Source organism: Astatotilapia calliptera, chromosome 19 (genome assembly GCF_964374335.1).
Source record: "Astatotilapia calliptera chromosome 19, fAstCal68.1, whole genome shotgun sequence".
In the NCBI taxonomy this organism is placed as follows: domain Eukaryota; kingdom Metazoa; phylum Chordata; class Actinopteri; order Cichliformes; family Cichlidae; genus Astatotilapia; species Astatotilapia calliptera.
In genome coordinates this window covers 13,176,344-13,198,956 of record NC_137440.1, presented here as the reverse complement: position 1 = coordinate 13,198,956, position 22,613 = coordinate 13,176,344, and the positions used below count along the sequence as shown (strand labels likewise).

Sequence of the window (22,613 nt, the reverse complement as noted above, 5' to 3'; positions counted from 1 at the left end):
TTTATGATGTGAAACAAATGACAAATATGCAAAACACAAAGTCATCAGAATGAGGGTGAATACTTCATATAATTCCCGTGTGCAACACGGTGCATTCATGCCCCAGGTTGACTTTGTTCAGGTAATAGGTCTGTAAACTGGGGAAGCCTCAAGTTCATCTAGATGTCAAATTCTTCCCAGGCCAGCTCCTCCTCCAGGGATGGATACAATATCACTTATTAGATGATTGTGTGCAATACCTTCGTTGTAATCATCCTCAGTCTAGAACTATAAGAGCTCTACTTTTCAATATAAAGCACCTTGAGATAATTGTTGTTGCAAAATAGCAAATTCACTGAAGAAATTAACTAAATTTCTCACTTTATACACAATATCCTTTTTCTTAGTATGTCACTGTCACCGTCTCTAAAAATTAAAAATTAATGTGCAGGGGCAAAACCTGCAGACTGATTTATTCTATTCAATTAGTGTTATATGAATATTTTAAGCGAGAGTGCACCATTATGGATCGATAAATCTCAACCACCCAATACAAAGCTGCATGTGAAAAAGGAAAAAGGAAAAGCAAAATTATAACCCCTAAAAAACTATTTTAAATGATGAACCAGTGCAAATTATCAAAAATGATGGAAGCAATTTTAACTACTATTATAATTTACATCTACTGGTACAAATCAGATTCTTTCTGCGGGGGGGGGGGGGGGGGGGGGGGGATCTGAGGAAAGCTCCAACTGATCAACTGATGCTTAATTTTATAACTGTAAGTGTATATTCTGGATTTAAATATAACTAGAGTCCCTTTTATTGAAGCCAAATAAGCCTCCGACTGAATGCTCCTCTTATAGGGGAATTGGTCTTATGGGATGTGATACAAAGATTTTGTGTAAAGCACTCTCTGGGAGACCAGATGAATGTGTGCCTAATTTGATAATAGATGGTCAACAAGGTTTTGTTAAAACGAGACAAGGCTATAATAACATAATGTACTTTATGAGAAAAACAATAGTAAGACACTGTGCTGTTATCACTGGATCCATGCAACCATCTCTTACAGGTGCTCCACAAATATGGACTGGGTGAAACATTTCTGAAATGGATCCGGTTATTGTATACAAACCCGAAAGCACAAGTTTTAACTAATAATAAAATATCAAAACCCTTTAATCTACAGCAGTCAACCAGGTAGGGCTGCCCTCTGTCACCAATTCATTTTGTGTTCGCAATAGAACCTCTGGCCATCGCTGTGAGAGCAAATACAGGAATATCATTTATCAGGAGGAGGAGGAAGAGACCATTTAATTTCTTTATTTGCAGATAATATTATATTTTTTGACTAATCTGAAAGATGGTATCCCTAATTTAGTAACGTTGATTAAAAAAAATGGAGAATTTTCAGGATACAAAATTAAAAATTCTAAATCAGAGTTAATGTTTCTTAATGAGAAAGAAAGAAGAAGGCCTGTTGTGGCCATTTAAAACAACTAAAGCAGGCTTTAAATATTTAGGCACTAGGATCACCTCAAGCCTCAAGGACATCCCCTTGTGGGACTAATAAAGGTATATCAAAGAACCTCAAATTATGTTCCCCTTGTAGAAAAGGTCACGGAAACGCTAAACCATTGGTTAGAGTTTCCGTGCCCAACTAACATCAGCCACCAATTATTTTTGCCCAACAACACCTCCCAGCCTGGGTTGACATTGAGCAAGAATCTGTTTCAGATCTTCCCTTACACACTTTTCTACATCCTTCAGACACTAAGACGTTAAAAAAAGAATACAAAGAACCCTTTCTTGAAAAATACAATTATAATTTGGCATGCAGCACATAAACATGTGGATGATCCTCCATCGCTTTTGCAATTCACCCCTATTAGGGGAAATGAAACATTTACTCCTGGTAAAAATGGAGGATTTAAAATATGGAAAAATAAAGGAATTCAAAAAGTTAAAGACTTATATGCAGATAGCAGGTTGCTCACATTTGATCAGTTATGTAAGAAGTATTTAATAATACGCCCAAAGCACTTTTTTAAATATTTACAATTGAAAAATTATTTGTCATCAAAACTGCAAAAGATTGCTGAACTTCCACCATTAACAAAAACAGAAGAGGCATGCTTTAAGAATACAAAAGGGAAAGGTTTCCTCTCTATATATATTATCATTTATTGATTATATATAGATAATATATATATATATCATTTATTGATGCTTTCCTCCACAGACTCAGCAGCAGATAACCTGGATGCTTGGAGACTTAAGATCCAGGAGGACGGATGAAAATGACTAGAACCAGGCTTGCTTAAAAGCACAAAAACAAACAATAAACACACACTTTAAACTCCTGCAATATAAAGGGCTCACGAGAACCTATATAACACCCGCCAAGTTCCATCATGTGCCCAATGATATTCCAGACATCTTTACTAAATGTTTAGTTGAAAAAGGAACTCTTCTCCTTTGTCTATGGGAATGTCCTAAAATCCAGGAATTTTGGAAAGATATCAAATGTCTGTCTGAAGTGTTTAAGGTAAAAATCCCTTTCAAGGGTAAACTCTGTGTACTTGGAATATATCCAAGGGAATTTAAACAACCGGAAAAAAACCGACGAAATTACTGGACTATGGACTACTTCAAGCCACAAAAGCCATTGCACTGTTGGGGGAGTATGGATGCTCCCTCCATGGGACTCTGGAAGAAGGAAATACTCTCTAGGCCTGGAAAGACTAACATATACTGCCATGGGCAAACAGTGGCACTTTGTGAATATGTGGAAGCCATATATGGATATTTTAGGGAGGTGAAGGATGTTTATGAGAAAGAAGGAAAAGAGGGGAGAACCTTGTTTACCCAAATTCCTCGTATTACTGTGAGAACTATGCTTATTTGTACATTTGAATATGATGTAGGCAGGTTTGATGTATGGATGGGTGTGTGAATGTGAGGGTGTTCAAATGTATGTTTGTATTGTAAAACACAACTTTTTAATTAAAAATATATGGGGGAAAAATACAATTAGAGTCCTGACACTGGACTGTATTTAAATTTGTCTGATTATGATTATTATATTTTTTTTAAATAAATGGCCAAAGACGACAGTAAGAATCAGCCATGGAAAAAGAACGTTTAATGCAACAATATAACCATGTTCATAATTTTTAGTTACTGAGCAAAATCTTTAAATATTTACACCAACGCTGAGTAAATATTTCAAAGAACAGTACCTAGAAAGTGCAGATGCTTCTTTGTTACTTCGTAAGTAAAACTGACATAGTAACAAATCATCGCTACTGTAAAGTAAAAGTGCAATAAAAGACGCACAAAAACAAAAGGTCCAAAAACAACGAGCAAAGATAGAAATTGAGTCTCATTGTTATTGGATTGGAAGTCTGTTGTCTGCTGCGTTACAACCCCAGAGAGGAGACCGATTAACAGGAACACATGTAAAACACTGGCAGCCACGAGTGCCAACCCCAGCCTCCTAGTAGATCCACCAATGGTATGCTTTTGAAAATCTTAGAGGACTTCTTTCTCTATTTGAATTTTCCAAAAGATTAAGAAAACTTCACCTCTGTCCCCGAGGTCAGTGAGATTCAACGTCACCTGAGAGTTTTAGTAAATTAACCTGTGGTATAAATTTGAAAATCCGACATCACCTCGAGTTTTCACATTCACACACTCTGGTGGTCCTGGCCGCCCACCCTCAGGGTGCTCCCATCAGGCTTTTACAGCAAAGGAGTAAAAACTAACCATATGCAGAGTAAACATGAGACAAATATGAAGTAGCAAATACCTAAAATCCAAAAATCCAAGTCAGTAATTCAAGTTTAAGACATTCTTCAGTGATTCAGACTTTCACAAAACAAAATCACTGAAAACATGCATAAGTTTTTAAATTAGGAGGAACGTGCATGCATTTGAAAGAAAAGTAAATCAAAAAGCCAGAAAGAAAACCTAAATACTCAAATATATACATATACACAAATATGTCTTGAAAGTGTAGTTTTTCCTGACGCGTCTATAAACCACAAAGCTGAGTTTACGGACACGGACTCCTTTCAAAGATCTTTGGTATCTTATCGAAGCGCTTGTGCATCAGACAGTTCTTGGCCTGCCATTCATCCAGGGTCATCAGTGCTGCTGCTGGCCCAAAGTGTCTCCAGTAATTTCTGAAAATAAGGGCAGAAGACGGCGTAACTATGAAGTTCAACATCAACAAAATGGGTGTCATGGCAGTGATTATCAGCATTCTGTTGTCTGAGGCAGTCTGCTCCCGGCGCTCCACTACATGCTGGTCTTTTAACCCTGGAGTCTTTAGTAAGTTCTTATAACACAAAATAATGATAAAAATTAAATAAAAAGAATGAATAAAATCAACAGGCAAATATGCCACACATAAATCTCATAAATAACATTAATTATTAAAAACAAGACAATAAATGTCTCCCACAGGCGATAACTGTTGCTATAAATAAGATGAGGGTAATACTTCATGACTTAATAAAGTTACTTTAAGTGCTGCTGCTTATTTCGACAGAAATTAAACCTATGAAACTTTAAACTGAGTTAACCTGGGATAAAGTACAAAAACATGAGTTTTTTGCATCACCAACTGAACACATGCAAATTCCTGCAGCAGCAGCGCTGTGTGTTTAGGCAGAAAATAGCTTTAATTAAAAACATCCGAGTATATCACACAAGTTAAATATACAGGGTTGACACTGAGGTGCCCTCTTACTGTACTTTATTTTTCCCCTCTGCAGAGGATGTGCAGATAGTACAGGTGTGCAACTACTGCAGTGTGTAGTTGCTGGAGGTTTTTAACTTTTTTTGTTCTCTGTTGTATTATTGAAGGGACTACAAAACAATACAAATTTTAATTTACAATATAAAGTGCCTTGAGATGACTGTTCTTGTGATCTGGCACTGTAAAAAATAAGTGAATTGAACTTGTGCTTTACATTGAGGGATTGTACCATGAGGCAGCCACAGGCAGGAATGATTTCCTGTGTTGTTCAGTTGTGCATTTAGGTATTCTCAGACTCTCACCAAACCTGCTCATGTGACTGGCCAGCACGTCATTGAGTGGGTTGGAGGAAGTGTCCAGCATTGTCCTCAACTTTGACTCAAAGTCTAGCTCCATCCCCACAGTTTTACTGCCCTTGCAGATCAGTTTATGGACCCTGTTGGAACCCTTCAACCTGCTGCCCCAGCATGCAAGTAAACATAATCTGCTCCTGACAAGTGTATCCATTCAGCATAATTTACTATGCTCATCCAACCAGGAAGAAAAGCCACCTTCATAACACTGAACCTGCATGAAACATCTAGTTAACCCATTAATCTTGCTTTGCATCATTCCTCAGATCTGCCAAATGATTGCTTGAAAGTGAGACTTCAACATAGTTATAAAGAACTGCAGAGAGCGCGATGTACCTGCGGGTGAGGTCAGAGGGATGCTGCCACTCGCTGCTTTTCACGCCTGCTGATACACAGCTCATCAAACTCCGGAGCTCAGTTGTGACACCTGGAGGAAACAAATGTCTTTACCCTGCATAGTTTAAGTATTTTTAGTTTGTTTCATTTGTTTGTTTTAAAATGTCTATACTACACTCCTCCACAGTACTGTAGACAGAGCTTAAAATGTAAAAAATAAGCTGTATCGTGCTGAAATTTAAAAACTGTTCTCTGGTGTTCCTTCTCAAAATCATGTTCTAATAAATCTATATAATGTGTAAATTAATGGATATTTTAAAAAGGAATGCATAACAAAACAGTAAACAGGAGAAAGGCCTGATAATTTAGATATCAGAGTGCTCCATTCTCTTTGCGCAGACACTAGGTCAGCTTCTTACCATTACTGACTCCTGGATTCTCATACATATGACTGACAACTGAATGCACATAGAGCTCCTTTTCCTGCTCCCACTGTAATTCACTGCCGAAGACCATGGATCTAAAGGAAAATAAAAACACCAAGTTCAATCTAATCATGTCAATCATGAAATTATGAAACTATAAACACAAAGCCTGCTCAGCTAAGAAAAGATACATTAAGCTGCAAGAAAAAAACAAAACAAAAAACAATAAGGCAGATACAGACAACCTTGACATCACAAAGCCATGAAAAAAAAAAAAAAAAAGAAAGAAAATGTGTGAGTTACAGTAACATAGCTCCCTCTAGTGGTGGCAGTGATTACTACAATACCTCTGAGAGGCGCTCTTGCCAGGCTGAAGGGTTCTGATGGGCTTTGTCGCCTCCGTCTTTGGGACAGAAACAACACTGCTGTCCGGGGTGCTTCTGTTTGAGTTCTGTACTTTGGATTTAACCTGAGAAAAAAAAAGTCAAAAGGGCAATTTGTGTAATGTCCAAGATTTACGTAAGTGATCCCCAATATTACAGTTGATATTTATATTTAAAAAGTAATCCAGGCAAATAAGATAAAGGCTGAGGTAACATACCTGTACTTTGAGGGGAAGAGTGGCTTCATAGCTGGTTTCCACAGCAGTGTCTTCTTTCTTCAGTGTGCTTTGGACAGGCTCAGTCACATTTTCCTGCACCTCCTCCAACACCTGACAGCTCTGCTCTGCTTTCAATTTGTCCGTTTCGCTGTGGCACATAGAGGATTCAAATATTGGAGGACCGATATCCCACACCCCCTCCAATTTACAACTTTCCAAACAATTAGTGTTCACGTGCTCCAAGAGAGGTTCGCAACTACTTGGGATCAGGTTGTCTACTGTGACGGTAAGGCATCCAGAGGTTGCAGTTTGTTCATGTACCCGTGGGTCAGATGAAGTTTGGGGATGATAGTCACCCTTGGCTGAGTTAGTTGTAAGCTGTTTGGAGTTCACCAACCCGGCCTCTTTATTTTCATTGATAAACGAAAGCGATATATAGCCTTTATCCTCTTCCACGTCTTTTACACTGAGACACGTTTCCCTCTTCACCTCATCTGCTGGTTCTTCTGCCACAGTGAGTCCAGCAACGGGAAACAGCCCATCTTGAAAGATTTGGCAACTGCGACTCATGTAGCCGTCTTCATCTTCCAAAAATCTTAAAGGGCTATCGGGATTGAGACACAAGATGTCATCCACGTCACAGTCAAATGTCGGTGAAGGATTTAAAACCCTCTCATGCATCAGATCTTGTGCTTTGGTCTCTTTTTCGAGAGATCCTCCTCTTTCTGTGGAAGGCCCATATTTTGCATCTTTTGAGAGCAGCTGAGAGCTCACACTTTCTTTTATTTCACTCCCAACATCTTGCGTCTTAGCTGTCAGTTCAGGATTCAATGTGGAAAAAGGGGATGCCAATTCCTGTTTCACAGGAGTGCTGTAACATTCCACAAAACACCCCAGGTCAGGGGACAAAGCCTTTGGATCAAAGGGCTTTTTTAATGGGGTCACATAACAGTCGTCAGGACTGGATTCATGCAGTTTTCTTTTATTTGTGCCATTGTTAATGATCTTAATCTTAAAATTAATAAATGGCTTAGAAAGCCGTCTCAACTGGTGCACATCAGCTTTTTGGTCACAACTGATGATCCCTGGACAGACAGAAAAAGGTTTCAACTGGTCAAATATGGGTGGACTGAGTCTTCTGAATATATTTGTGGGATATTTGTCATCTAGGTCTATTGGAAAAAGAACGGGAAAAGCACCATTTTCTTTTTTTTAGTCATTAAATAATTGTTCAAACAGAAGTTTATATCAGATTAACATCTTTTTTTTTTCTCCTTAATGCATTAATGGGCAACACTATACAACTCTTGGAAGAATATGAACTCCTGCGTGTCAACAGCATTTCCCCAAGACTCACTGTGGATTCTTTGCGCCATGTCCTTTTCTGTGCTCGTGATGAATGTGTCCTTGATTCCTATTCCTTCAGTTTAAGGGAAGAGAAAAAATGTACACCTCTGTGTTTACATCAAGTCAAGGGCGCATGTTGAAAAGCACAGAAAATAAAGATTACACTGTTCCATGGAAATTTCTTTCATTTTTTCCTCTTTTTTTGTAAGTTCTAGGTTTTTAGAAACTCAGCAAGTTTATTCTGTTCATCTGGATGCAGCCTTTCCAGGGGGAGAAATATTTCATCACTCATCCAAGTAACTTCCTCAGTCTCAGCTGACTGCAGGCATGTCAGTATACAGCTGTACCGTTTATAAGCTTGAGGAAACCTGCAGTCAGCTGAGACTGAAGTCGCCATTTGGATAAGTGATTAAAAGCTTTTCCCACTGAATCTGGATGATGATATTTCAGGATTTCCCAAACTGAGTTACTGAACATGCATTTAAAGTTACCAAAAAGATTCAGACTTAAGTTTTAGTTTATGAATTAGCATTTTTATTTTGTTTTGTTTAAAAAAAAAAAAAAAAAAAAAAAAAAAAAAAAACCACTTTGGCTCTATGTTAATGCAGACATCATCATACTCTGCCCTGATTCATATTTAATCCATGCTTATTGAATACTGAGCAAGACACATGAAGCTCCAGTCATCCTTTGGAGAGCTTAACAAGTCCTAGCCACAAATGCCATTAGTGAGCTCTTAGATTAGTCTGTGAATGGGTGGATGACTGGATGTGTATAGAGCTTTGGAGTCCTTAGGGACTAGTAAAGCGCTATATAAATACAGGCCATTTACCATTTAGATTATTATTGAGATCATATTTTTTAAATTTATGTGCAAACAAAAAACAAAAAAATGGAAACACTATTGGTGTGGAGCAGGGGTGGGGGAACTCCAGGCCTCAAGGTTTTCAATATCACCCTGGGTCAGCAGACCTGAAGCCAATGATTTGTTCATTACTGGGCATGTGGAGAAAGTAAGACATGTTAAGGAGGTAATTTACCCATTTGAATCAGCCGTTTCGGATCAAGAACACATCTAAAACCTGCAGGACACCAGCCATTGAGGTCTGAAGTTCCCCACCCCTGGTGTAGAGGGAAAGCTCTACCAAGGCCCACACTGAGAAATCAAAGTCACATCAAATCATCTCATTCAGTCTTTTCACATACAATTTGGTCAAACCACAACTATGCAGATATTTTACTCCCCATTTGAATTGTATTAATAGCAATAATAAAAAAAAAAACTAGCTCTACCTTCATAAATATAACAATTACCAGTATTAATACAATGAAATCAAAATGATAACCTGCCAAAAAACAAACAAAAATAACAACGTGTGTACTCACTTGTGGCAAAGGACTTATTTTGACCCATTAAGGTAATAAGGCTCATTTACACTGAGTCAATCACTTTCAATTTAAAGACCAAATACCGAAAACGCTAAAATATTTCAACCTTAGAATATGACTGCATTACATAATAAAATTTCACACAACGAATACCACCAACAAAATTAAATAAAACTAAATTATGACTTCTGTAAGTCTGAATCAATGATGTTTGTAGCTATCGCGGATGGCAGGCAAACATTTCTGACACTTCATGATTACTACACCTCGGGTGTATTTAAGGTAAGAGAACTTTTTTAATATTACTTAAAAATAGTTCCCATAAATAATGGTAGCTGATTTATAAAAGCTTAGTTTATTACATGGCTTAAAGCTAACATTAGCTATTAACACACTTAGCTGCCAAGTCCGCTACCCGTTCGAGCAACACCGAGACCCCCGAGCGGACGCCGAGAACCAGAGGAGCGGATGAGAGCGGTACGCTGCCCGTCTGAGAGACTCAGTAACGGGTTTTTTTATTTTATTTTTTTTAAAACAACTAAATTTAACGGCTTTAATATCAAACCAAACTCACCCGCTGAAGCTCTCACCTCCCGCCCTACTTCCTTCCTTCACTCCCGCGTGCAGGTGTTTAACAGGCGACAGGGAACAGTCGACCTTAATGGGTTGGCGGACTGTTCAGTTCAAACTTCCGGTTGCAAGAATTTAAACTTTCTTCAAATAACTTTAACTTTATTTATGTTTTTAAAATGTGTTAATTACTTATATTTATTTTTTGATTTAAAAACTTTAATAATGAATTAATTAATATTTTAATTACAATTATAATAATAATTAGACCTTTATTCTGTGACATTGCCAGGGGACATTTGGGACATGTCCTTATTTAGGTTCTAGCTTGCATTTATTTTGGGGTTTGGGATTACAAAGCTTATGATACTGGAATTAATTTAGATGTACCTCTATCTACATAGTGCCCATGTACATTATGTGTACAGTTTCTTTCTAATATGACTGTTTTGCAGGTTCTGCAGCTGTGCTCCTGGTTGGACTATGTTTGACTCTCGCTGTTTAATTTTCTTCCACCAAACAAAAGTATCTCACAAAACATAATGAAATGCTAAATGGATGCTAAAAGAGTCAGTCAAGCATAATTTCATCAAACAAAAGCCAAGGCCCCAAATGCAGGCCTAGAAAGCAGTCTGCAACCATCTGTCAACCACTAAGGAATAATCTGCAGTCCCTGTTAAACTGCTGGTGAGTGGTTGCTGATGGTTGATGGCAGTTGCTGTAGAAATGATTCCTAAATCAATGGTTAGTGAATGGCTGCCAGTCAATTAGTGGCAAGTCAAAGAAGTATATGAGGTGAAGATGTGAAAAGTGTTACACAATTTGGAAACTTTCCCAGCCCCCACAGAAGGACCAGGATTTTCAAACCTCAGGACAAATTCTCCGAGTCCAGAGTGTGATTTCACAGAACAGTATTGGCTGCTCTTGGAGGGAATCGTGAGCAGAAAATATAAGCGATCACTATCATCAAAATTATACTAAAAAGCAAAAAGCTTTACTTCTATTGTACTGCTGATTTACCTGCAGACAAGAAGAAAATCCATCTTTACCCATGAATAAACATTTTTCCTTTGGAAAAACTTCAAGCAGTTCAATCAGTGAATGCAGTGACATTCATCATGTCTGGTCCTCGAATCCAGCATTTTTGTGTTAACCTTCTTTAACAAAAATAAAAATCTTTTGTTTTCATACTTGTCTGCTTACTATGAGAAACTTGATATTCTTTGTGATATTCAAAGTTAAACAGCATGAATCATTTTGAGTCACTGGATTAACATCACATTACATCTTTACAGTTTGCTTTTCAGTCAGGTGTTGAGTCTGTGTTGGTGCGTGGCAGATTCAGACGTTTGATGAACAAACAGAGAGAAAGCAGCATGACCTGTGGCTGTATACTACCCACACAACATAATTGTGTGAATATAAAACCTGGAAAGTACTGATCTGCTCATGTGCGACAGACGATTACTTCCTGTTTATGCCCCACTGGTTGAGACACATCACACCCTCTTCACCTTACTTACAACAGATTTTATGCAATCACCCAATCATCACCCAGACTGATGTCTGACGTCTACACTGGGGTTACTCTATAGTTCAGTCACATTGACTCACTGTGCGAGTTAAAGAAATAAAACAAAAAACAAAACATTAAATGGCAGAATTTGTTTTTTAATTGTTAGTAACAGAAAACATTTGGTCACTATTTACTGTTTTAAAATTACAGGATCAAATTGCCAGCGAGTTTTCTGTAATTTTATGAATCTATACATTAAAGTTTAAGCCAAGAGAGTCATACATGTGGTACAGTGCAAGTACAAAGAGTTCTCCTTTGGCTTTTGTTTTTGATTAGGGTGTAAGTGTGGCAGCAAAATGTGAGCAAAAACTCACATGACTGACTTTGATGTAAGTGGTGCCCCATCTGGGAAATCAGACTGTGTTTCATGTGATAGCAGCTGCTACTGTGCAGCACACAACTGCTGTGCATATGATGCCTGACAGGATCTATGCTAATGCACAAATCTATGGTGTGCCCTATAATGTACACAGAGAGCTTCACCTCTGAGCTGTTGTGTTTGATTATGTGTGATGAGCAGTGTGCTCGGAGCCATTGTTTACTATCAGGCTGAGAGTGCTCTAATGTAATGTAATTGCATCACCAAGGCTCCTTCTGTTTGTCATTACTTCCTCTTTGTTTTCTGGGAAACCAGTCACGCCACAAATGTTTATACACTCTCTCTGTTATTCATAGTATTAGTAACTTTTTGTGCAGCTTAATCTCATGACTTAAACTCCTCCTGACTTAGTGAAAAATGTGAGTGAATAATTTCATAGCAGTGCAACTTTCTGCTGGGTGGATGTTATGGATGTTATTTTAAGCTGTTCATCAAGCCCTCGACCCCTTGAATTTCAAAAGTCCAAATGATTCTTAAACTGAAATGAAAGCAACTCAGGAGGGTTCAAAGAAAACAACAAAGAGGTGAAGGTGCTAAGAACGGTTCCCAGAAGCCTTACCTTTCAACCAGCTTGTGGTCTGAATGGTTTTGTGGTCTGACCTACAGTAAACCTACTGAATCTTACTGGAAATTTTACACATGCATTGTTTGCCATACATGGACACATCAACTCACAAGGCTCGACTTCTGAGAAACCCTTTGGTGGTAAATCACGCTGTGGTGACTGAAGATGATGCAGATGAGGTTAATTCAACTTGGAAGGATTAAATAGGGCTAAATACTAAAATTCAGATCCCGTGTGTGAGAGAGAGCTGGTTGATGAGCTAATTAATTCTTGTGGTGGCGGAAGAAACCAGAGCTCTGGGAGAAAGGACAGGAAGAGCAAAATAATCAAGTCAATCAAATCAAGTCAAGTAAGCAAATAATCACGCCGTAATGTTCTTCTGAGAAATCTCAGATCTTGTGTTCAGGTGGATGCTACACATCTAGACCCTCCTTCCATCCCTGAATTGCCACAGTGCAAACCAGTGAGAGTGGATGCCATGCAGGACAGAAAGAGTCCAGGAGCGCTGGAGAAGAAGCGCAAAGCACCTAAAGTGCCAGCTCTCCAAAATCCCCCCCACTGGAACCTATTCTTCCACAAACTACACCTAAAACATCCATCCATCTATCCACTTAACTGCTTGTCCAGCTCAGGTTTGCAGGGTAAGCTGCAGCTTATTCCAGCGATGGGCCCTCAAATTGGGGTGTCAAACTTAATTTGCTTCCTTTTATATTCCCAAATGGGCCAGTAAAACCACTACATACGGTAATGACATATACTGAAGAAAGATTATTCCCCTTTTTTAGTGTATATTAAAGTGGATTTAAAAAAATCTTCCATTTAATAAACCTTTTATCAAACAGATAAAACAGACTTCTTAAGAAAAGTCAGTCAGTGTCTCAACAAACATGCATAAAATATGGATGAATGGTTAATAAAAACACTGGCTTTTGTCTTTCTGTAAGAAATAAACATTTAAGGACTCAGAAGAAAAGTCCTCCACCCTTTAGACTCATAACTTTTATCTTGTCTGGATGTCTGGAGGCATCATATTGTATTGTCAGGTATGGCTTGTGCATGAACTCTGATAGGCTGAGATCCCAAACATCTCTGCATTAGCTGCATACCCCAGAAGGAGAAGGAAGGAGGCCCACTTCCCCCCACTGACAACGCCCCGTAGCACCACCGAGCCCGAGGCAGCACCCACATTTCCCCTCACTAAAACACTTTTTTGTACAGTGATGCATGAAGAGCAGAACTGCACAGACAGCACAGCTGCCGTTTCCTAAACAGAGCAAAAGCTAAACAATACTGACAACAGTTGACGTGGTGAAAGTGAGATGGTGAGATCAACGATGCTGGAAACAATGTGAAAGGGAAAGAAGGAAGTTCTGGAAATTTCAGAGGAAATTTCACCTGCTATGTTTTTTGTTTATAGAACAAATCCACAGGAAACCTCATACCCCATGTAAGGCTTACATACAAAGAAAACACAAGGCTCTGTTTTTTCCTCCATTTTGATGTAGCTGATCTGAGGTGACTCTGGGCCTGGAGGTTGGAGACCCCTGTGTTAACCTAACAAACACGGCTTTGGATGCTATACAAAAAAACCAAACACGGCCAGCATGTGTTCAACTGCTTATTAATGCAAATAAACATGCTAATGTGTGTAGACATGGTCAACACAACCTGTATATATCTATACCTATTAAAGTGGCCAGTGAGTTTATATACACACTATAAATGTGTATATACACCCAGTGATGTATCAGCAAAAAAGCAATGATGTGATGTCACAGGGCTTTACTTCCTGTACATGACCCATTGGCAGAAACACATAGTTTACAAACATGTAGATGATTATCAGACAAGGATCCTATATCATCACAAGTTTATAAACATTCATGGCAGTAAATGTAAAGCAATGACAACAAAAATGATCAAATAAGAGTATTATTGTTGTTATTATTGGCATCATCATCCTCAATAATAATAATAACAACTAGAAAGAAAGCTTTCAAGTGCATCACAAAAACAAGATGTTATCAGAAAACTGAATGTACTTGCTGACAGATGTTTAGTTCAGATTCTTTTGTCAGCAATTGTGATTTGGACAGACCCCTGCTGTCATTTCACAGTTACTGGGATCTTTCTATTTTTAGAAGCGTCACCAATTCCCGTAATAAGCTTTAAAAGGTTAAAAGAGTTCATTTACGGTACCCTGTGCAACAACAGTCGATACATAGTCACCCAATCACCACCTAGACAGCTCAGCTCATGAAACCATATATGGCTTAAGATTGGCTCTGGCGTTTCTATTGTTCTGTCAGGAAAAAAAAAAGAGTGTGTGAGTAGCACACGAGAGCTGGCTGCGACACAAACACAAAAACACAACACTGTAAATCACCCTGGGTGAGAACGAGCCAGGCAGTGGGTCCAACGTGTAAAACCGCAAAACAGGAGGGCAACTGCAATAAGAGGGAACAGAGAGTTTAAAGAGTCTGAAAGAATAGAGTCGTCTTACTGAAAAGCAATTTCTGTTTTTGAGTTGGTGTACAGGGGTGTAGCTCTGCTGCCATTTACGGGAAATTCCCAGCTAATGTAATATCTGGCAAGAAGCCATAAAACATGACTTTGCAGGTGCACCATCTGAAAGTTTTGAGCCAATACTTTGACGTTTGCAACCACCCAGACTCTTATTAAGAATAGGATCCATGCTGACATCTTGGCAGCATAGTTTATACTGCGCTGCAAAGCTTCACAGTTAAATCACCATATTACTCAGATTACTCAGATTGCGCCGGGCTATTTGCTTTTCATTGTGTGAAACAGATTACACCACATGTTTCACTTGTATTCTTAGATATAACCTGCTGGCTCAGATTCAGAACAGCTACAATAACAACAGCAGGGCTTGTTGTGGGTAGTTGATACGCCTTAATTGTAGCAGTGTTTCCTAGAGCCCGAGACACTAAGAGAATTTCCCCAGAGGCCTCCACCTTTCAATCAGCCACACCTCAAAGGTGCACTGCTACAACCCCCATGCCCAATCAGTCTGCACAGTATGAGCACAGCTCCCCAAACAGCCTTAAAAGATTAACAGTTTCAATTCTTGCAGATCACCAAATAATCATACGTCACATTACTTCAGAGGTGTCCTAGAGAAGCCTTAACAGTGGAATTCAGTGGGGAAATTAATGAGGAGAAACTGTTGGTCTAAATACATAAAGGAGTCTGCAAACAAGTACATTTTCCAGTCTAGTTATCACAATAACATATCTCACTGGGATTTCCCCACATGCATTATTTGCTTTATCACACACGGACACAAGAAAGTGCACTTATTATGAAATCATAAACCTCAGACTGGACTTCTCAGAACTCATGTATATTCTGATAAATCACATGACCCTTGTTGTGATACCAACCATAGATACAGTTTCCAGGAAGGGCATAAACACAGAATAGTCATGTCTGGTTTCAGAAACCATTTTCATGTTGTGGTGAATATTAATATGTCAACATGGCAAAAGTTTTAAACCAGACACTGCTCAGGTGCTCTTTAGCGACAGTTCTCCAGGATATCTGAAGCTTATCTTTGGCTGTGGGCTGCTTTTTCACCCATTTTCAGTCTGTGAAGGAATGTTTTTCTGCTTATTAAGCATCTTGACACTGACCTAGCGATGCGTCTATACATAACAAACATTTGAGCAAAGAACCCAATTTAAACTTGGACTGGTGTAAAATTACATTTTTGCACCAACAGGTTGCTTCCCAAAGAGATGTTAGCTGGAAAATGTAAAGGAAGTGAACACATGGGGTACAAAAGAAGTGGAAAAATAAAAACACTGTGAAAGTCATGATGATTTTTGAGCCTCTGGGGCAGATAAAAAGAAGCACAACCCCTTTGATGTTTCACACAATGTGAATCCAGAGTTTGTCCTTTATCCTGTCAGTGCTGATGGCAGACTTCACATGACACTTCCAGAGGTAATAATCTGGTAACTATATTGATTTTAATGTTGTGACTGACTAGTTTAAATAATGCTTGAGCCCCGGGATAATTTGTAAATCTGTAAAGCATGCAGTATGGATTACCTAAGTACAGTTTATTTACCTTTTTTACACCCAGTCAGTAACAAATAAAGTCAGAGAACAAGACTCAACCTTTGTATTTGAATGTCTGCAGAGGCACAAGAGCAGTGTCGGGTTACAGTGGAGTTAGTGCCTGAGCTCCTCCAGACTGCTATAACACAAAGGACCTGCTGCTCACGCCACCTCAGCTGCCCACCTCCGCCAGCCTTCACTGGATGCTAAAGTGTCACCAGATATGATGTTAAAAAAAAAAGAAAGAAACAAAGCAAAGAAACAAAATCAACTCAGGTTTTTAATCAGCAGTTTTTAATCCATTTTCAGCATAATAGGGGAACATAAAGCAAAAAAACAGAGCAAGAAGGATAATCTGGGACAAAAACACTCACAGTGACTGGCCATGCAGGTACAGAGTACACATTACAGGAGGAATCCTTTAAATTAATGACATATACGTTATATAATAAGAAAACAGTACAAATAAGTAAGCAAAAATAAAGAAACATCCACATTAGAAAAATATTTGCAGCATTTAGATAATAAGCTATTTATAGTGTAGTATGCATATATACTATGTGCTGTAATGCTATAGGACACTGAAAGTGCACGCCCTGGTGCTGCATTACGAGTCTCCGAGCTTCCACAGCTGGTTTACATCATTAACCCTAACATGGGGGATCTGGCTGGAAGTAGGGGGGATCATTGTTATTATATTATATTATATTATATTATATTATATTGTATTATATTATATTGTATTATATTATATTATATTATATTATATTATATTATATTATATTATATTATATTATATTATATTATATTATATTATATTATATTATTAGCATTATTGCAGCAAAGAGTCTGAGAGCTTCCACAGCTCATAGCGCTTTGAGTACTCCAGGAGAGTAGAAAGGCGCTATATAAGAATCAGTCCATTAACAATTTCCCAGAGAACTTTTCACCTGTGCACCAATCGCTCACAGCTAGTGGAATTACAATCAACACTGGGATCAACGCTGTAACAGGATACAGTTTCTAACACTGAGCTGAGGTTTGTCTGTGTGGGAAGAAATCAATGACCTTTCATCAGTCACAGCGTTTTTTAGCATTGATGAGGCCACAGAAGAGCCTCAAACTACTGTTGCCATTTTGCTTTCATACAAATAAAATTGAATTGAACAGTGTGGAAGGAGGAACTCTTATGTTAGAGTTTGGCACATCAAGCCTCTAATATCCTGTAACATGGATTTCATTCTGTAACTGTCTTGTCCCAAAAAGCCGCCCGGCAAAATACAGAAAAGCAAACCCGCAGAGATGAAATATTAATGCAAGCATACTGCTACTTAAGTAATGCAGGGGAAAGGACGGAGAAAGCATGGCTATAGATTTATCGTGCACCGAGAAGCTGCTCTATCTTCCTCCTGTCTCCACATCAGCTTTTGCTTGCGGAGCCTTCTTAAACATCACACGAGGGTAGATGCCTCCAGTCTGGCCACAGCATTTACTATCAAAGACAGAGCATTAGTTAGACCATATTGGATGAGCATGTCATTAAATACAGCTGTTACAGTCAGATAAATACCTCCAAAGTCTATATTTGTAGCACAGGAAGCACACGAGGCCGAGCACCAGCAGGACAATGAAAGCTACTACAATGACACCGATCTGGGAAGGAGGCATTCCTGAAAAGACAAACAGCCAACAACATCTAACATCATCTCAAAGGTCAAGTAGTTTGTTCAAAGGTACAAAAACAGGCATTTTCTCAGAGCTTAATACCAGTCTTGAGAAATCTGCATGCAGTTGCACTACAGTCATAATAACGCCACAAATAAATGCTGTAACGCTCCACAGCGAGGCCATTTCTTGTAAATATCCATGATGCTAGGATTTCCATGTAAACATCAAGTATCAAAATTACCAAACATTCTTCTAACGTAACCCCGCTGTATTGTCTCTAATAGAGATCCAGAGACTTTGGACTATATAAAAAAAATGATATTTTTATTTCACCTTTGTCTCCTATTGTTTCTTCTTTTTCTGGCAGGCAGGTGACTGTAAAAGAATATTAGATGTTCACATTAGACTTAAAAGATGGAGGAAAAACATGACAGAATGCAAATAAGAGAAGGAGATATTCAGAATAATGCTCGTCAAACGTGTTCAGTCTGTTAGTGATACTCACCAGTGCAGCTGGCCATATAGTCCTTTGGTGTCCCCTATGAAGAAAAAAATAAAGACACCGGGATAATGATTAAATGTTTTCTGGGGGTTGGCAGAACAGCGTGTTCAAATTAATACTTTTATTGTTGTATTCTAAGTATTTCAGCATGTTTATATTTCTGCTGTTAACTAAACCTCCCCCATCAAAACTAGAGTTTCTAATTATGCTGACCACTGTTGGCCATGGAAACAGTGATACCTCAGTCACGCAGGTTCCACTGAAGATCATGTTGCCGATGCATTTGGAAGAGACAAGTTTGCCAAATCTGCTCATCGTCACCGGCTCCATTTTATTAACGTGAGTTGCAACCACGGTTTGCTGAAACACAAACCCTCCACATTCTATCACAACAAGCCAGGCTGCACGTAAATGAAGTACAACCCCATGTAACCTGCATTTTCATACATATTGATGGAAGCGCTAATGTGAAGTTAAGACTTGGTAGTAACTGTTACACATCAGAATACGTGAAGCTGCTCTGGTACGGTTTACTTACAGATGCGTTGGACCAGGTGAATGTGCAGCTGGAATCACTTGGACCCTGAGCATAAGACAGATCTGGGATGTTATATGTTGTCTCATGATCACGCTGAGTGACGTTGCACTTGTGTGCACCACCAAGATGAAGTAAAACACCTGACAACAAAAAGTGTTTTAAAGTTAAAATAAAAATATAATTGTGCACGTGAAAATGGGTTATTTTCTTTTTCATGAATCTCTGGAGGTTCGATGTTTACAGACAATACCTGAAGTTTAGACACAACGAACTTCAGAACTAACAGAATAACTTTGCAGATTACAACATTGACATTAATCAGATTAACACACTATGCTCTGCGCTCCTTTCCGGGTGTGGGTGAGTGGTTGGGTGTTAAAGATCCCTCGCGTGCCATGACTTTAAACTCCTCACGTGTCTCGGAGACTTTGTGAGATTTTAGCCATGGAAATGAAAACCACAAAGAAACAACTACAACTTCAGGAAGGGCTCGCATGAATATTTACTGCCGATTACTCGAACGCGTTTACAGGCTAAAAGTTTTGACGTGCCGGTGACACAAACCGGAATAAAACAGCTGAGTAGGTGCGCGGATTACTGATAAACACATAAACACAATTTCCTCTCTGCCCTACAGGTTACAGTGTTTGTTTGTTTCCAGTCAACCCTTTAACAAATAATCTGATGAAGTTACTCACTTATCCCCATGGCTGCCGACACCATCCCCATCTTGAACGTGTTCTGCTTTGCCAGCTGACTGCAGGTGTATTTCCCGTTTATGCGTGAGGGAGCAGGAGGGGTAGGTGGCGTGTAATTCCAGAATAACCAAACCAGCTTGTACACCCCTCCCACATCTCATATCTCATAGCGCCTTTTCTTTTCTTTGAATAGCCAAAGCAAGAAAGTAAAGCCTGAGCAACAGGCTACTGTCTATGGAAAATAACTTTCCAGGTCAATCCTGGGGACACCACCTGTTGTCTCACATGTCAAAAAAGTTGTTACTACAAAACTGACCCGGGTATAATCGAGTCCGACTGAGGGCGTAATTGACCTGTAATTAAATGGAATTTGAAATTACAATGTAATTATATTTACTTACACATCCTTAAAGGTAGGCACACTAAGGGGGGTAACAAGTCAGATTTTTAAAGGAAACAAAGACATAATTATACTGTGTAAGTACAATGTCATGGTAACTTTGGTAAGTATTATATGGTAATATATTATATTATATGGTACCTATTCCCCCATCTTACATAATAAGTCCATATCCAGTGCATGACAGTGTACTATTATTTCGTTGTACATTCTTGTATAATGATGATAAAGTATCTTATCTTTCTTAAGTACGTGGTCCTTTTTGTTATGCGGCACTTTTTTCTTTTTTTTTTCACATGGCCTTCATGCATTCCTGTTTCCATCTGGGGCCTCTGTCTTCCAGTGCTTAGCTAGCTTCCTTTTAAGAGGTATTTAGACAGCTGATAGGCCATCCTGTGGACACACCCATGCCTCAGCAGGTGATCACTGTCAGCTAATTGTCCCATGCCCAGCCATTCCACAGTGGATTAAAACAATGTCAAATAACACACTAAAAACATGCAATACAAACAGAATAAAATCATGCAAATAAAAACTACACTTATAAATAAGCATTAAAAATCAGAATAAAACCAATATAAAAGATAAATAGAAATTTCCACTGTGTGACATTTATATATGTGTATATATGCTATATTTATTCTTATATTTGTACTCCGTCATTCCCCTTTATTTGGTGTTCCAACTCTGTAACATGCAACTTCTGTTTGTGCTGTGCTACTGGAAACTGAATTTCCCAGAGGAACCCACCTGAGGGATTGATAAAGTTTTATCTAACCTAATCTAATCTTCTGGAAGAAGATGGACTCAGTGGGCTCAGGTCCCATTAAACGCGTTCTGTCTATGTGAACTTTGCAGGAGGCCCAGTTAAACCGTGATGAGCAAATTCTGCCCCATGTTTCCAGAGAACAGGCCTCCGCTGTGCAACAAATTTGTGCATTAAAAGATATGTTGGATCCCTCAGAAATGAGAAGTCTCTAATCAGCCATCTTTTCCCTCTTTATCTACAAGTGCTTCTTTGATCTGTGCTGTCCACGCACCTCCTCCACCTCCCGAGCATCCGGAGCGCCCGCTTCCTTCGCCCAAATCGTTTACGGGTAAATCAGATGTGCCTTGATTTTCCACCAACAAAGTATAACTTATTAGACAGACAATGCTAAGAGTGCTTTCATGGTTCTGCTCTCACGGAGGAGAGCTTTAAAGTGGGCACAGGTGGTTTCAAAACTAACCTGAATCTGTTTTGAGGGGTTTATCCGCAAATTCAAGAATCTTTTTGACAAAGGATCCAACATAGAGATGTTTCACCTGAAGCAAGGTAGGAGGAGTGTGGCCAGTTTTTCTATAGACTTTGGGATTTTGTTTGACAAAGCCGGACCAAAGAAGAAGAAAACTTAAGATAGGAGCTGGCTGCCAAGGATCTCAGTAATTCACTTTATGCTCTTGTTTCCATGTGTATCTGGTCGGATAACCATGTGGGTGAATATGCATATAAGAAGTGTCTTGATGCATGCTGATGCAAGATGGAAATCTTCTTCTTGAGGTTGTGTTTTCAGTGGAAGAAATTTGTTCAGAGAAACAAAGTATCCTGGCTGAGTGACGAAAGGTTTCTCCCAGTGAACAACTACAACTCCCTCACCCCTTTGGAGGGCTCTCCTCCATGTGGTGAGGAGCCTAGCCGTGGGAGAGGTGGGTCTGAATACAACGAGAAACAGCCTGTGCACCTCTCACCTTCTGAAGAAGGGACGTTTTGTTGGCACCTGCCCTGTGTGAACAAAAGATCGGGTGTAAGTGTGGGGAGACTGGCAGGCAAGATGAATGATAACTCCTCCCCACCCAGACTCATGGTTTCAGCCACATTCATCATTAATGCTCTCACTCACTGTTTGAAAACCTTAAGAGACTCCTAGGCTGAACAGAGCTTTATTGATCAAGTGCTAGCAAAAGAGCTTAACATCCCACTTGTCACCCTTCCTGAACAGGGACAAGTTTCTGCTTTGAATGGTCCCCATTTCCTGGATATCACACATCACACTCAGTCCATGTCATTGTCCCTGTCTGGTGAAAATGTGGAAAGATTAGTTAGTTCATGTTTGATGCACGAAGCACCCTGGTTGAGCACACACAATCCAAATATAGACTGGGCAAAACTGTGTAAGAACCACAGATCTCTCTGTTCCAGTTTAACCCGGTCATTTCTGGTCGAGTTACCTGATCTGTCCTCAGTCCCTTTTCTGTATCACGAACTTGCAGAAGTGTTTAGAGTTCGCTCTTTCTCTCCCTCCTCATCGCCCTGACGATTGGGGAATAGACCTGCTCCTTGGTGTTCCATCACCTAAGAGTCGCCTTTACGGCCTTTCCAAACATGAAAGGGAGGCAATGGAAAAATATTTTTGACCCTGACGGAGCTTTTGTAAGGGAGAAGGACCGTAGAAG

The 22,613-nt window shown here is 39.2% G+C and overlaps 2 protein-coding genes and 1 long non-coding RNA gene across 3 annotated transcripts in view; 1 reads left to right on the top strand and 2 right to left on the bottom strand.

The window, feature by feature from the left end:
- LOC145422353 (uncharacterized) overlaps positions 1-22,613 on the top strand; it is a 203,909-nt gene that overhangs the window by 95,044 nt on the left and 86,252 nt on the right. The gene's annotated exons all lie outside the window — the stretch shown is intronic.
- kop (askopos) lies at positions 3,111-13,476 on the bottom strand. Its single transcript, XM_080294080.1, has 8 exons — positions 13,395-13,476; positions 9,773-9,872; positions 7,820-7,882; positions 6,463-6,610; positions 6,209-6,330; positions 5,856-5,956; positions 5,437-5,527; positions 3,111-4,169 (listed from the first exon to the last, which is right to left on the bottom strand). The coding sequence occupies exons 1-8, from the start codon at positions 13,474-13,476 to the stop codon at positions 4,040-4,042; spliced, it is 837 nt and encodes a 278-aa protein (XP_080150206.1). The 3' UTR covers positions 3,111-4,039.
- LOC113012106 (uncharacterized) lies at positions 16,608-20,186 on the bottom strand. The gene is made up of 7 exons (XM_080293604.1): positions 19,781-20,186; positions 19,083-19,222; positions 18,785-18,904; positions 18,548-18,581; positions 18,376-18,417; positions 17,945-18,044; positions 16,608-17,866 (listed from the first exon to the last, which is right to left on the bottom strand). Exons 1-7 carry the CDS (start codon positions 19,809-19,811, stop codon positions 17,773-17,775), a joined length of 561 nt encoding a protein of 186 aa, XP_080149730.1. The 5' UTR covers positions 19,812-20,186; the 3' UTR covers positions 16,608-17,772.